At 39.9% G+C, this 15,684-nt stretch overlaps 1 protein-coding gene across 1 annotated transcript in view; it reads right to left on the bottom strand.

Annotated features, from left to right (window-relative positions):
• MORC1 (MORC family CW-type zinc finger 1) overlaps positions 1–5,464 on the bottom strand; it is a 161,077-nt gene extending 155,613 nt beyond the window's left edge. The window contains exons 1-2 of the mRNA XM_028844635.2: positions 5,313–5,464; positions 1,697–1,750 (exon numbers count right to left, since the gene is read on the bottom strand). Coding sequence (XP_028700468.2) covers positions 1,697–1,750; positions 5,313–5,377 — 119 coding nt within the window. The 5' untranslated portion in view covers positions 5,378–5,464. The remainder of the gene's footprint in view (positions 1–1,696; positions 1,751–5,312) is intronic.
• Positions 5,465–15,684: the final 10,220 nt, after the last annotated feature.

Here is a 15,684-nt window from a genome sequence, read left to right as displayed (position 1 = left end):
TTGAGATTGCTACTTCTCCTAATCTTTCAAGGAAGGTGGAGGGCCCAAAGTTTTTATTTGGTATCTCCAATATCTTAAACCTTATAAATAATTCCTTTTTTCTCCCTTCCTTTTCTTTATAAACACTGTGCAAACTTTCACTATGAGCCAAACACACATAAGACAGGCTGGACCTGGTCAAGGGGCTGCCAGCTTACAAATGCTGCTCTAAGAATCGGTTGATGGATCACATGTCTGAAGTCAATCTTTCTTTCCCAATCACCCTCTACTAAGAAACCGTTTCCATTGTTCTACTTCTTCTACGTTCTGATTTTACTTGTCCTCCTTTGTTGAATGACTGAAATAAACAACTTCAAAGGAGAAAAGACAGTTGGAAAAATCGACAAATGTGTTCTTTCAGACTTTCAGATGTCAAGTTGCTGAAAGTGGGCCATTCAGTAGGAGGCAGGACCGATGACATAGGAAGAGCCTTGCTTCCAAGCTTTGAGCAGAAGAAACAGTAGCAACCCTAAGCTCCTTTAGGGAAACTAATCAGAAGTGTTCATCTGTCTTGGCTTCATCCTTATTAGCTCCTTCCAAGCTGAGCTCATGGCTCTGAACAACAGACTTTATTCTTTTTCTCCGCTTCCCTCCCTTTTTATGATTCCACTAGCTCAACAGACAGAGTTTCCTAAAAGGAGGAGATGACGACTTTCCACCTAGTGCAGGGCAGGAAATTCTGGATGGCTAGTTAATTGACTACACTTTGTGGTCACACTCTCAGACGGGGCATCTCCCATCTAAGGCAAAAAACGGGAAACAAATACAAAAAAGCTAAAATACTGTTATCAACCAATGGCAGGGAATTTAAGCTTCTACTGAGAACCTTGATCTAACAACTGCATATTACCTCCTGGATGGATTTTGCTTTCTAAGGAAAAAGTAGGAAAAATCTTCTGTTATAGGGAATACCAATATAAAACATGTCAAATGCTTTATTCAATTTAACTTAAAAAAAATTATCCCCTCACAAGCTCCCACAAATACACTACTGAGTAGAACTTAAATTGTCTAAGGGGTTCCTTAATCATTAATACCTTTATTGGAGACAGTAAAATGTGGTAGTGAGGTTCTGCAGCCAGACAGCCAAAATTTGAATGCCAGCTCTGCCAAATATGAATTATGTGACTTTGAATAAATTATCTAATCTCTCTATGCATCAATTTCCACATATGTAGAACTAGGATATTAACTCCCATCTCAGAGTGTAGATGTAAGGATGCATGACATAATGCTCATATATAAAGTGTTTATGTATGTCTGATACATAGTAAGAGATCAACAAGTCAGCTATTTTCTTAACCATACAATTTGCTTCAATGCAGACTTCAATAAATGCCCAAATCCATGTGTAAATTCTCAAGACAAGTATACACTGACATACAATTCAAAAATATCTAAATGAATATGTACTATTAAATGGTTATTAACATAAAAACAGACTTCAAGTTTGATCATAAATAAAAATTAAATAAAGGTGAATAATTCTTTCTCTCAACGATGCTTTTCCCTAGAATACCTTGATTTTGTAGGAAATCAAGTCACAAAACATTCCAGATGGGAAAACATGACATGATCTTTTTATCTTTCCATGTAACTAGACAAGAGTTTGGTCATGAAATTCCCTCAATAAGTGTTGTTCACAGCTGAACCTTACCTTGCATTGTCCAGCAATTCAGCCAGTGCTCCAAAAAGGAAACTGTGAGTGGTGCTGATGAAGAAACAAAGAGAAAACAAAAAGTTAAACCAGGTGTGTAATCAATGTAAAAGCTTTAAGATACTTGCAGACAAACGTTCTCCAGTTCCAGACATCTAATGAATTAAGAAGTTACTCTAGAAACAACTCTCTCAGCACGGTCAAGATTTGGAACTAGATACCCTCCATTATGAAGCCGGGGTTAAAAACACTTTTGCCAAAATATCCTGTCCACTTCTAATAAAATAAAAACTTAAGGGTGTTAGTGTCTATCACTGAAATAAACTTTGACCTTTTAATATTACTTTATAAGCATGTTTTCAAGTGAGTTTTTTCCCCCGAGGATTTTTCATTAAAATTGTATTACTTAAAGACAAAATATTTCTGAAGAATACTGATCAAAATCCTTGCCTACTAAAAGGCCATAAGGCTCCATCTGCAGGCAAAGGAATTGGCAGGAAGCCCTTGCGTGCGTCACCAATCTGTATTTTTCTGGGGAATCTTTCTGCTGAAGCCTGCTCCTTAAATAACCTCAAAAATGGCCTCAGGTCACTCTCTCCTGTACCCTCCAATGCCAAGTCCTCGGTAACATAATGCTCCAGTCAGCCTTCAGTATTTACAACATTTTGGAGGTTGCATAGTTATCTGAGGGTGGAATCACACTAGCTTAAGGCTCCCAAGCTTGCTTCTAATTTCCTGATGCAGATATTTCAATCAGCAACCTTATCACAGCATTAAGGGAATATTCAGTATGCAATTTTCTTTCTATATTCAGTAAACAGGTAACAGAAGCAAGAGAGCCTCATTTATCAAAAACACATCTGCTCTTCTATACAAAAGAAAGCATCATCTGCAATGTCTCGGAGTCTCCAAACACCTCAGGACACAGGACAACACTTTAGCTTAAAATGTATTTTTAAAACACACACACATACACACACACACACACACAGACACACACAGAATATATCCCCATATTTTAGAGTTTCAAACACAGAGGCTGATTAAAAGTCTCTTGAGTCCAGTAAGCTTTAAATTTTGTAATTAACAAAAAAAAGTACTAAAATGTTATTGTTACAAAAAGATGTCCTTCACCCAAAAGAAAGCCATTATAAAAATGTAAAATAGTGTAAAAGAGAAGTATGATATGCTTTACAAAATCAGGACTTTAAATCACAAGCCCTTCTAGGAAATTTAAAGTACATGATTCAATATACAAAAATTCAATACACAAACAATCCTTTAGAAAAGCAACTGCAGTAATTCTGACCAAAACATCACATGAGTTTCTGCACTAACTCATTCGAGAGATTGTCGCTGACTGCCTACCATTGCCCATGCTTACAGGTAGGGTCTTGGATGTCTTGGAGCTCAAGCTGGTGGGGTACATGGAAAACACACAAGTAAACAAACATATGAAGATGATATTACAGATTTTGACTGGGTGCTACCTTCATAGTAGTGATAGGTAAGAGTAACTGGTGAGGAGGGGCATGGTGGTAGGGAAAGCACCTCTTGGTAAAAGGTATTTAAACTGAGTCCTGAAGGATGAGAGAATTCACTCCCTTGCAGAGTACGGTAGAAACCTTCTAGCAAGAGCAAGAGATGCAAACACCCTCGAAGCAGAAGAAGAGCTAAGAAGACCAGTGAGCTCCGCTTATGGTAAAATGGGGAGAACAGCTTGAGATGAGAGCATGACTGGGTCATGCAGGGCTTCCTAGCCCACAGAGAAGAACTTGTACTTGGCTGACATACAACTGGAAACCACTGTAGTGTTTTAAGAAGAGGGGCATAATTTGGTTCACATTTTAAAAAGTTCACTCTGGCAGCTTTCCAGGATAAGGACCATCGAGCAGCCAGAATGGAAAGCAAAGAACCCAGTTAAGAGGCTGTCTGGAGTAGTCTGGACAAGGGATGGTGGTGGCTTGGACTAAAGTCAATGGCAGTGGAGACAGAGAGAAATGGATGATTTGAAACATATTTAGAGAAAGCATGCACTTGATGGATTGGACATAGAAGTAAAGGGAGAAATTTAAAAATCACTCCTTTTGCAGAAAGAAGTCTCAAACAACAATCTACCTAGGCTGAGCTCAGTGGCTCATGTCTGGAATCCCAGCACTCTGGGAGGCTGAAGTGGGAGGATCACTTGAGCTCAGGAGTTCAAGGCCAGCCTGGGCAACATAGCCAGGTCCTATCTCTACTAAAAATTTAAAAAAAAGAATTAGTCGGGCATAGTGGTGCATGCCTGTAGTCCCAGCTACTCGGAAGGCTGAGGCTGGAGGATCACTTGAACCCTGGAGTTCGAGGCTACAGAGAATTATGATCATATCACTGCATCCCAGCCTGGGCCACAGAGCAAGACCCTGTCTCCAAATCCAACCAACCAATCTACCTGGAGGAGCTGAGAAGTCTTCGATTTGTATCTAATTTTGTTGTTACTCCATGTCGCTGTCACTTGTTAAGTTACTACACCACTACTTGAAAATGGGACTGGGGAAGTGGCTACCACAGGGTGGTTTGGGAGAATGGAGGTTGTGAAGCAGTAGTCACAAAATCCATATAAAACTGAGGCTGAGGAATTTTTCTGAGATAAAATTCACAGTCCTTCCAGCACCGCACTGAGCATTTTTCTTAAATTCACTCAAAACTATTATTTCTTCATTTGTCTTCCACCTCAGCTACCTTTTAACTTTTTTTCCACCTTTTCCAGCTTGACATCATTCTCTGTAGAGACATAAAAACTGAGTATCTGCTGAATATTGCCTGTTTAACTCTGTTATGTTAATTATACAGTTTGTCCCACACAGCAAGGCTGGCCTTCCCTGGCTTTCTTTATACCTCTACTTTTGTGGTTTCAAATTTGGTACATCCCTGATATCGGTCCATATATTTAGTAAATCCAAATAACCAAAAGATGCCAAACAAAAAAAAAAAAAAAAAAAAAGAAAGAAAAAGAAAAACCCTGACGTGCCACTGTGAATTAAACAGCACTAACTGCTGTAATTTGCTGTATGGGAAATGGTAGATTAGAGGAAACACCTCTGTGGTTCTCCTCTGCAATCTGAGTATCTGCAATGACACGTGAGAAGCTCTAAAAGGCAGACAGGCACGGCAGCGAAGAAGAAATGACCAAATAACTAAAAGGTGAGATTCCTATCCTTAGAGAGGTCACATTTTTGAAAAGACTCAGGAGGCCACAGAGTTTGAAATCAATATATGCAAATTACTGTGTTTGAAGGGCAACTTTGTTTAAATTGTCAGTGCGTTAGGCAGACTAAGGTTAGGCAGGATTGGTGGAATCACGGTTCTGCCGACCAACAATTAAACAGTTGTGTTAAATGATAAATGGGGGCCTTCCAACCACTTGGTGTTCATTGAAGAGTACCGAAAGGGTTCAGCCTGGCCCAGAATATATCTTTATCACGCTTTCATGGTTTTAAAAAAGCCTATACAGCTCAAATAAGTAAATAAATCCATAAATCAAATTCACTTGTTGAGTATTTCCTCACGGAACCGGCAAAACCTTTCCTCATGGCGCAGAGACCCTCCCCGACCCCGACCCCACCTCGGCACTCACGAGTTGGCGTGGATGAAATCCAGATGCAGCTGGGCCCGCCGAAGCGCAGCGTACCTGTCGTCCATGCCCTCGAACGCGACCCGCGCAACTCAACGGGACAAGGACACCTGACCGGCAGCCGTTCGCCCGCACCCGCCCCCACACCCACGTCCACGCCCACGCGCAGAGGCCGGGCTCAGCAAACACGTGCTCCCCCTTGCGGCGGGACCGCGAAGCTCCCCCTGCACCGTCGACCCAGTTGTCTTGCGAGGTTGGTTGTTGCTTGGTCTTGGAGCCACAATTTGAGAATGATGCATCTGAGCTAGGTTCTCCTGGAATTGAGATTTATGTAACCTTCTCAGACGGTTGTTCCCCACCCTGCTCCTCTCAGTCACTCCCCAGGGGTAAAATGGAGCCCAAAACTGGGATTAGAATTTGATTCGAAATGATTACACACTCACACAAGATTGTGGGGGAACGTGGGCGGCAAAGCAGGACAGTGCGGGGAAGGTAAGTAGGTAGTTCTCTTTGCTTGTCCATTTGTTACATAGAACCAGAGGTAAGGGTGCTCTGTCCTGTAATCCTAGCGCTTACTTTTCTGTGCGTCTTGGGTTGATCATGTTTTTTTCTATTTGGAGGAAAAAATGAAAAACAGAAGTGACAAGCCGGAGAGAATACAAAAGGAAAACTAAAGACAATCAGAACAGAATTTGGACTTTAATATAGAGACTTGTCCCTAGGTGAGAATAGCGGCCCCCACCTGAATGGATCACTAACCTTTTCTACCTGTCAGCTGACATGCAGCTATTGCACTTGCTGGCCTGGCTCAGTGCCTAGATATTCTGTATTGCTCCAAAAGATAGAACTAGGCAGGTAGAAGGTAGGGGTGAGGGATTGGTGTGGGTAGATAAATATGAGGAAGGACTTCACAGATGTGTAGAACAGCTGTGTAAATAAATGGTGTTTCTCTACTCACAAAGCACTGAGTTCTTAAGTCACCAAAACCCAACTGATTCAATGTCTTTTGACTTGGAAACAAAGGTAGTTCAATAATACTCAGCAAAGATTTTACATGATAGTCATAAAGTCAGAAACAAACATCTTTTAAATAAAGGACTTGAACTAGATGTGTTTGTAATTTCCAGGCATCATACAGGCAGTGAAGCTCTCAGAAAAGAAAAAACAAAAAAATAGTTTTGGAGTAGTCATTCTACTTCCAAAGAGAGGAGTTTATCAACTACTACATTTATGGGAATCAGGAGAGGAAGAGAGATTTGAATGGCAACCCAAAGGAACATGATGTTCTAATTTCAAAACTGGAAGTAAACATAAACATTTCAAGTAATTTTCCTGATTGCATTTTTGTTTTAACAGTGGCTGATGTGGCGATGTTTTGACAGCAAAATTGTCTTTACTAAGCAACTTAAGCTATCTTTCCAATTTTTCCTTCTATAGAACTTCACAAATAAGATATTTTATTTTTATTTTATGGACAAGAAAAGCTTGACAAGCCTCTTCTGGATTTATTTTACTACCCAATTTCCAGCTGCTATCTCAAAGCAATTTACCATCGGAAGGGCACCGGAGCCACCAGCCTATAATTAGTAAAGGCTGTAATATCTAATTTTTATCAGAGGGAAGGGTGTGATTATTGCAGAAGCACTCCTTCTAATAATCTGAGCAGAGACTTCCTACGGTAAGTGGCCAGCCCCAAAGCACCAGACAGTACTGGTTAGCCTGCATGACAGGGACAGAGAGAATCCATTAGATTGTGATTAAAAAGTGGCTTGAAAGTCACTGCGCAGAATCCACCAAAAGCCTTTCCCCACCTCCCCGTTTCAACACTGTTTAGCCACTCTGCCATCATAAAGGCAAACCTCGTTTCTCCACAAGGAGTACTTTTGTGATTGCTTATTTCAGTCATATCCCTCAACCCTGCCTCAGGATTCATTTTAACATTATTTCATGGTTAAAAATACTGGGGGAATGGCAGGAAGGGGAAATTTAAAATGAGAATGCCATTTGATCATCTTATGGTTGGTACTGATTTTAAGGAAAGCCTGTTTGGGAGAAAAGACTCTTCAACTCTTCCTAACTTAACATTTCAGGTTTGTAAAATTCATATTGTAGTCACAAATAATGGCTCAAATCTTTCAAACTACACTTTCCCTCTCATTTAAACAGCTGTTATGTGAGCCAGCATTTCATTGCTCTTCACAAACATGTTGAACTCAAGACAGATGTTATAAGCATAAAAAACTGATGTTTGAACCTACCGACCATCCACAATGGTTGGCCGTTTCTTAAGAACTAGAATTTAGAAGTGACATTGGCATATTATAATAAACACAAAAAGAAATGCTATTAAATTGATGATATTAAAAGAGGCCAAGGACCCTCAATTGGCAATAGGAAAATACATCTGAAAACAAGTCACACTCTTTGCTATGGCTTGAATATTTGTCTCCTCCAAAACTCATGTCAAAATTTAATCCCCAGTATGGCAGTTTTGAGAAGTAGGACCTTTAAGAGCTGACTGGGTCATGAGAGCTCTGCCCTCATGAATGGATCAATTCATTCATAGATTAATGGGTTATCACATGAGTGGGACTGGTGGCTTTACGAGAAGAGGAAGGGGGACCTGAACTAGCACACTCAGCCCTCTCATTATGTGATGTCCTGGGCCACCTGGGGACTCTGCAGAGAGTTTCCACCAGTAAGAAGGCCCCTACAATATATGTCCCCTTGACTTTGAACTTGTGAGCCTCTATAAGAAATAAATTCCTTTTCTTTACAAATTACTCAGTTTTAGGTATTCTGTTATTAGCAACATAAAGTGAACTAAGACACCCTTCTTACTCATTTTATTGCATTCATGTGAGACAATCTGATTAGTGTGTTTTTGTCTCTCTCAGTCTACTCCATGTTAGACAATGGTAGCGTTTTCATTGCATTAAATCTAAGTTATTTATATTACTGGAAATCTTTATGCCCAGGTTTGCAGCACAGTGGTAAGCATGTCTGAAGATTGTAGAAAAATATGAGGCCTTGAATTTGCCCAAATAATAGTGATGGTAGTAGAAGATTGAGAAAATAGGGTAGTCACTTTGGTTTGGGTAACCCAATAGCCATTTCCAACTGTCTTATTTCCATCTCACAGCTGAAAGCTTGCTTTCCTGTACTCTTCTGTAGTGAGGGATGACCATCTGACCCAGTCTTCAGAAATAAGATAGATGTAAAAGTATGCTAAGTGGTTTCTAAAACGGCTTTTGCTTTCCTATTAAAAGGCACAGGCAGGCCTGGCTCTGTCTCCATCCTTCTATGTGTCTGCCTTGAATACAAGAACAATACCTGGATCTTTGGGTGTCATTTGCATCCATGAGGAAAAAGTCAAGAAAATTACTTGAAGCCTCTACAAACATTCTTGAATTACTAAACCAAAACTCAGCGATCTCTCACCTCCAGATTTTTTGTTACAAAACACAACTGAAATTTAATCCTTATTTGTTTAAGTAATTAGGGTTGGCTTTGCTTTTACTTGGAGCCAAAATTATTTTAACTGGTATGGAGTAGCAAAGCATAATGCCAGAAAGCACCAGAAGTAAGCATTCTTTTCATCATTGGGCATCAGCAAAAGAATATTTATTATAAAGAGTGATATTTATGTTTTTTCTTGACAGAAGTAGTAAATGTGAATTGGCTGAAAGGAAGGAAGACACTGCAGATGGGAGCAGCCATTGGAACAAAAAGACAGAGGAAGGGGCATGACATACGTGTATGGAATATAATAACTAGAATCACTAGACTGAAGCACAGGAATAGACAAGGTTGGCCAGGTAAAGAAGGAGAGCACTGAAAGAGGGGTTCGTGTGTCAGGGGTTTGCATGTCAGTAAACAGGTTTATGTTTTCTGTGATACATCATTTGGATCATTACTGGCTCATCTAGTGAATCAACCATTTATTTGGTTGGAAAGCCAGCTCTGTGGTCATCCCAAGAAAGTAAAAAGAAAAATGCCCGTTCTTGCATTCAAAAAAGTTATAGTTTAATAGAGGCAAATGTATCAGGTTTCAATCTAGGAAACAGAAACCATTCCAGGTACTTCAAGCACAACGAAATATAATACAGGGAAATGGATATTTATAAAACTTCTGGGAGGAATAGAAGGGCCAAAATCAGGGGCTCAACACTGGACAATTGAATTCAGGCAAACGTCATAAAGCTGCAGAGCACAGGGCAGCATCTGCTGATGCTACAGCTTTGTTGTCTCCAGTTACCTATGGGGATGGCTTCCAGATGGTAGAATGCTGAGCCTGGCCATTGCCTCTAAACACTCACATCCCATGTTCTGCATGCTGGCAGCAACGTGTTGAAAAAGAGAGAGAGAGACAGAGAGACAGAGAGAGAAAGAGAGGAAGAAAAGCATCTGACTTCTGATTTCTAGAACATAGTCTAGTTGGTAGAACCCTTTTTCACAACCAGATCCTTGGTTGCTAAAACATCTAAATGTAGTTTCTAGTTTTTCAACCTCTCTAACAAGAGAGATTGAAGAGAAAGTACACAGAGACAGAGGGAATTTCTACTGCATTGATAGACTTTTAAGGCATCAATTAGAGCAATAAGGTCTTAGAGGTTCTCTGAGAGAAGGCTGGTCTCCAAGGAGGGAGGCGGGTTAGGAAAGATCTCAAAGAAGCAATGAAATTTGAACAATGCCTTGAAAGATGAATTTACATTTGCCAGGAAAAAGAATCAGGATTGGCATTCTAGGTAGACTGCCCAGTTTAAAAAAGAAAAAGTATGAAGCTGCCTGGGCATTCAGTAAGTAGCTCATTATGTCTGGAGTGTTTTGTGCAAAGTGGGGCAGGAGAAGAGGAAATGGAAATTTAGATGGAACTTGAAAGGAAGCAGAACTCAGGTCATGGTGAGCCCTGAATGCCATGCAGAACAATTTGAAATGTATCCTGAAATGAGTGGGAAACCAGACCCAAGCCTCCAGCAGTGGAGTACTGTGAATAAATTTAGGACTCATAAGGATCATTCTGGGTGCATGTGGAGACTAGACTGGAGGAGTTCAAGACTAAAAGCAGAAAAGCCAGTTGGAAGAGTGTTGCAATAGAAAATAAGAAACAGAACTCTTGAGCTGGGGAGAATCTTGATATTAAACAAAGAAAAAGTGAATTGGATGCCCTGATAACTTATTTAGCTGGAAAGGTCATCCCTAAAAAACATGAAGTGAAGAAGAGATAATGGAGATAAGAACTAGAGTGGTGTGGATGTAAGGTCTTGATTAGGAAAACTTAGGAGCAGACTTTTCTAAATGGGATCAACAGATAGGAAATGCATGGAGAAAACATGTTTTGGTGGCTTAATTTACTTCTTCTGGTATCTGAGAAAAGCAGAAAAGAAATAGGGGCCAAAAGTCAGTTCATGCTTGTAAGTCTTAAATCCTGGGCAGATGGCATTTTTGTTGATAGTACCGGGCAAGTCACAAAAAATTACCAGGTTGTGAGGTGGAAGAAAATGAGTTCATTTTTGTCAAAGTAGGATTTAGCACTAAATAGCATGTCGAAGTAGAGGAAAATTGTGAATGAAGTTTAAATAAATATATGGTTTTCCTATCTTTAATGGAAATAGCTAACAACAGGTTGTCATTTTTTCAATAAAATATGCTTTTTTGTTTTGGAAAATAACTGGTGAAGTTCGTGAAACTTGTGTGCCTCTAAAATCAGAGGCTGAGGAGCCAGCTCATGGGGATGAAAGGAGCCAGTTAAAAATACCAGGACGGAGAGAAGCACACATAGGTAAACAGAAGGGGACATGCAAAGTCTATAGATATTACTTAATACCTTTTAAGACTGACCAAAAAAATGTCTAAAGAAAATTTTCTGCACAGAACCCCCTTTTAGATGCTATTGTCCAATTTCTGAATTGAAGCTGTCTGTCAACTCAGTTGGCTTCCAAGAATTATGCACCAGTCTCAATCTGAAAAGACAAGACAGGGTTTTCTATAATTGTACTTGCTGGGATTTAACCATGGAAAATAAAGGGAAAATAGCACATACAAATTCCTCTCAAACTTATTTTATCTTCTTTCAGCAAAACCTTTTGAAAAAAACCCTAGCAAATAGCCAACTTTGGTGCATTATTAGAATGTAAAGTGATAAAACAAGACACATTGATCTTTGGGGCACTCTGTAATAAAAGCCTTTTAAGAAGTTCAAAGGTGGGAAAAAACCTCACACATGTAAGGAAGACTTGTACCTTGACCTTTGATCACAGCACTTACAGACATGCAATGAATCACTGGTAATTCAAAGGAAGAGGTAAGCACACTTTTCCTGCTGTCGCAAAAAGAACTGCCTCTTAAAATTTCTTATCTAACTCAAATTGCAGACCTTTGAAGTGAATCAAATTGTCTTGTATTTTCTCCAATAGACAAACGTCAGTCTGGGGAACTCACTTACCCATCATTATATTATCTTCCTCTCATATCATACTACAACGACATGTAGAAAATGCCTGGTATATTTTAGACACTCAAAACTTTTTGTTTCTAATTGACCATTTGTTGACTATCTGATTTTCCTTTTACTAGTGTTGTATCCCTCCCACATCAAATTGCCAGACTTCTGTCATTTGAAGTAAGCTTTAAAATGTGTCAGCTGGGCACGGTGGCTCACACCTGTAATCCCAGCACTTTGGGAGGTTGATGTGGGTGGATCACGAGGTCAGGAGTTCAAGACCAGCCTGGTCAATATGGTGAAACCCTGTCTCTACTAAAAATACAAAAATTAGCCAGGCGTGGTGGGATGTGCCTGTAGTCCCAGCTATTCAGGAGGCCAAGGCAGGAGAATCGCTTGAACCCAGGAGGCAGAGGTTGCAGTGAGCCAAGATCATGCCATTGCACTCCACCCTGGGTGACAGAACGAGACTTCATCTCAGAAAACAAAAAAAATGTCGTGTCATCCTAAATAACAGAGAGAGGCTCTCTAAAAGGAAAAGATATCTATTAGGGAATAGAGCATTGCAATAGGAATATGCATGCCTAGTAAACTATGTGCATATTCAGGGAGGTAAAGGAAGTCAAAGATTTTTTAAAGAGAAAATGAAAAGGATAACATAACTGTTTTGAAATAATTATCCTTGGCTACAAAGATCGACAACGCAAAGGTGATTCCCGTCCAAGGTTAGATGAGCAGTTGCTGGGCGGATGTTCTTGCAGAAGTATTTTTTGTGCAAGGTCACGATGGCCTTTATGCAAGGTTGTGATTTTTGCAAAGTCTTCTATGACAGTTTTGTTATCAGACATACAAGCATGAGAACCCTCTCTGCCTGGCCTTCCCCAGCAATTTTGTCAGGGTTTCTTGTTTTTGTTTTAACACTAGTGACTATTTTAATTCTGATAACTTTCACAGTTGTAATAAAAGCATTTTAGAATAGGCACAGCATTTGTATATGACCAAAACTGCACACTTTTAGAATCATTTTTTGTTTTATTTATTTATTTTATTGTTGGATGTTCATTATTTTTGTTTCACCATAATAATTATATGACCATAAAGTAATAATGTAAAAAAAGTCCAAGCTGTAAAAGAAATAAGCCTAAAATGTGATGTCAGGGACCCTCTACCATCAGTCCAGTACTTCACCATCTCTTTATTTGTAGCCTGAAATTTCTTTTTTTTTTTTTTTTTTTTTTGAGACGGAGTCTCGCTTTGTCGCCCAGGCTGGAGTGCAGTGGCCGGATCTCAGCTCACTGCAAGCTCCGCCTCCCGGGTTTACGCCATTCTCTTGCCTCAGCCTCACGAGTAGCTGGGACTACAGGCGCCCACCACCTCGTCCGGCTAGTTTTTTGTATTTTTAGTAGAGACGGGGTTTCACCATATTAGCCAGGATGGTCTCGATCTCCTGACCTCGTGATCCGCCCGTCTCGGCCTCCCAAAGTGCTGGGATTACAGGCTTGAGCCACCGCGCCCGGCCCCTGAAATTTCTTTAACAAGGCACAATACCTTTCATTGTACAGACACCCCTGGGAAAAAATAATAGGGTGTGGTGGAGGAGAATTGCTGAATGCTGGCTGATTGTAAAAGTACTAGTTTCAAGGTTCCAAATTGTGAAACACTGATATTATCCTGCTCTTCTGGCTGAGAGGCATTTGCTGGATATTCCTAGCTTGAATGGGGACTGAATTCCTGTCCAGATAAGGGGACTAACTCTTAGACTTTATCGTGGTATGAAGGTTAATGATGGAGCATCTTCATGGGTCTTCTGACTGATAATGTGAAATGCCATTGGAAAACATTGAATCAATAACAAATGCCAACAGGCTTTGATATGCCATGTGTATACGGAGATTGAAAGTCCATGACATCTCTCAGGCTTCCAAATTCCACACCTTTTTGTGTGGAGAGGTTGGGAGGGAGAGTGAGTTGTTTGTTCTGAGTCTGAATCCCTTCCACAGTGGCTTCCTGCCTTTGCATCATTCTCTGTAACAAGCATCTTTCAGTCTCTCTTTTTTTTTGGTGGGGGGAGCATGGGAGTATCTATTTCTCTTGAAATCACCCACTAGTCCCTCCCCTACTCCTGGAGGAAGCACTCTCTACCCTCTAATCAGTTACCATCAAACTAGTAGATTGGATTGTCTCTATTCAGAATGTCACTCCCTGCCAAAGCAAATCACCTCATCTTCTAAGGGGGCCCCCGTCTCTAGGTAGCCTCTCACTAATGAAGAGTGATAGTTTAAGTGGGTATCATCACTCCAAAAGTAACCACTCCAAAAGTGATATTTTCTTTTTCCATACATCTAACCCTTACAGATAAAAGTCTTCATAAATACCAGAGATAATGAATATTTATTATAATTAATTTCCCACTGGCAAAATTTTCTCCCAGAAAGATGTATGCCATATCCCAAGGAGTTCATGGGACTGGGCTCATTAGATTTGGATGTATTTTTTATTTTATACTTATTATTTTATTTTATATTATTATTTATTTTATCAACTGAAACATTGAAAACTTTATTCAAGACAGCTAGGTGTATGACAAAATTATATACAGTTGATCATATACCTACACCCTCTTGTGTCTTTCACCTGCCTCTGGTGCACAGACATACCCCAACCTCTGCCATAGTCTCATCTTTATACCTGTATCTCAATCAGATCATGAAATATTTTTGTTTAATTATCTTAGATTGGGTGCTAGTGTTGTTTATTCTTTCTAGGTTTGTGGTTTCTTTCCCTTTCTCTCATTTTCCTTTTCAGGGCTACATGTCTATACTCTTCACCCAAAGTTCTTGTCTTTATAGCATCATAGTTCTCATCTAGAATAACCAAAGGCTTAGGTATTAGTCTGTTCTCATACTGCTATGAAGAAATACCCAAGATTGGGTAATTTATAAAGGAAAGAGGTTTAATGGACTCACAGTTCCACATGGCTGGGGAGACCTCACAATCATGGCAGGAGACCAAGGGGGAGCAAAGGCACATCTTATATGGCAGCAGGAAAGAGAGAGCATGTTCAGGGGAGCTGCCTTTTATAAAACCATCAGATTTCATGAAACTTATTCCCTATCATGAGAGCAACCTGAGAAAAACCCACCCCCATGATTCAGTTACCTCTCACCAAGCCCCTCCCATGACAGGTGGGGATTATGAGAGCTACAATTCAAGATGAGATTTGGGTGAGGACACAGCCAAACCATAAGGGCTTACTACTCTTGAGAAGAAAAGCTGATGGTAACAGTGGAGAATATAGCATCCTACCAAAACTGCAACATCAAAAAGGCCAGACTCTGTAATCATTATACCTCTATTAAAAGTGGAATTTCTACAAAATTCCTCCTAGGAACCTTTGGTATGGGGATAATCGTAGTTTTGAGATCCTTGGAACATGCAATAAATTTGATTTTCTAGTTCCAAAGGATAATATTCTCAGGCTTGCTTGAGAAACATATATTACAATTGATAACAAAGAAAAATGATTATGATAATTCATTTAATGCCTATTACATGACCAGGATAAATTAAATAATGTGGATTTAAGAATCATGAGAAAGTCATTAATTCTACCTGAGGAACCTCCAAAAAATGGAACCAAGGCCTGCCGTGGGTATAGGAAGCCCCTGGCAAGCTCCCCAACTCACTCTTGCCCATTTCCATCTTCTCTGGTACATCTTCTTTCCAAGAAAAAGAAATTAACCCATCAACCTGTTGAATGACCTCAGTGGAAGCGAGAACTAAAATTTCACATTAGCTTTAACATGCTGGCCCAGAAATACAATTAATTTCACAATTTTGAATTACTAGGAAGGAAATGGAATTGGGAGATGGAGAGGAAAGATTGTAGAATAGCGTTTCTAGTCTTTCTCAAACCTCTCTTCTATTCAAGAA

The sequence above is a fragment of the Macaca mulatta genome, chromosome 2 (genome assembly GCF_049350105.2).
Source record: "Macaca mulatta isolate MMU2019108-1 chromosome 2, T2T-MMU8v2.0, whole genome shotgun sequence".
Taxonomy (NCBI): Eukaryota; Metazoa; Chordata; class Mammalia; order Primates; family Cercopithecidae; genus Macaca; species Macaca mulatta.
The sequence above is the reverse complement of the archived record's forward strand: the minus strand, read 5'-3'. Positions and strand labels throughout refer to the sequence as shown.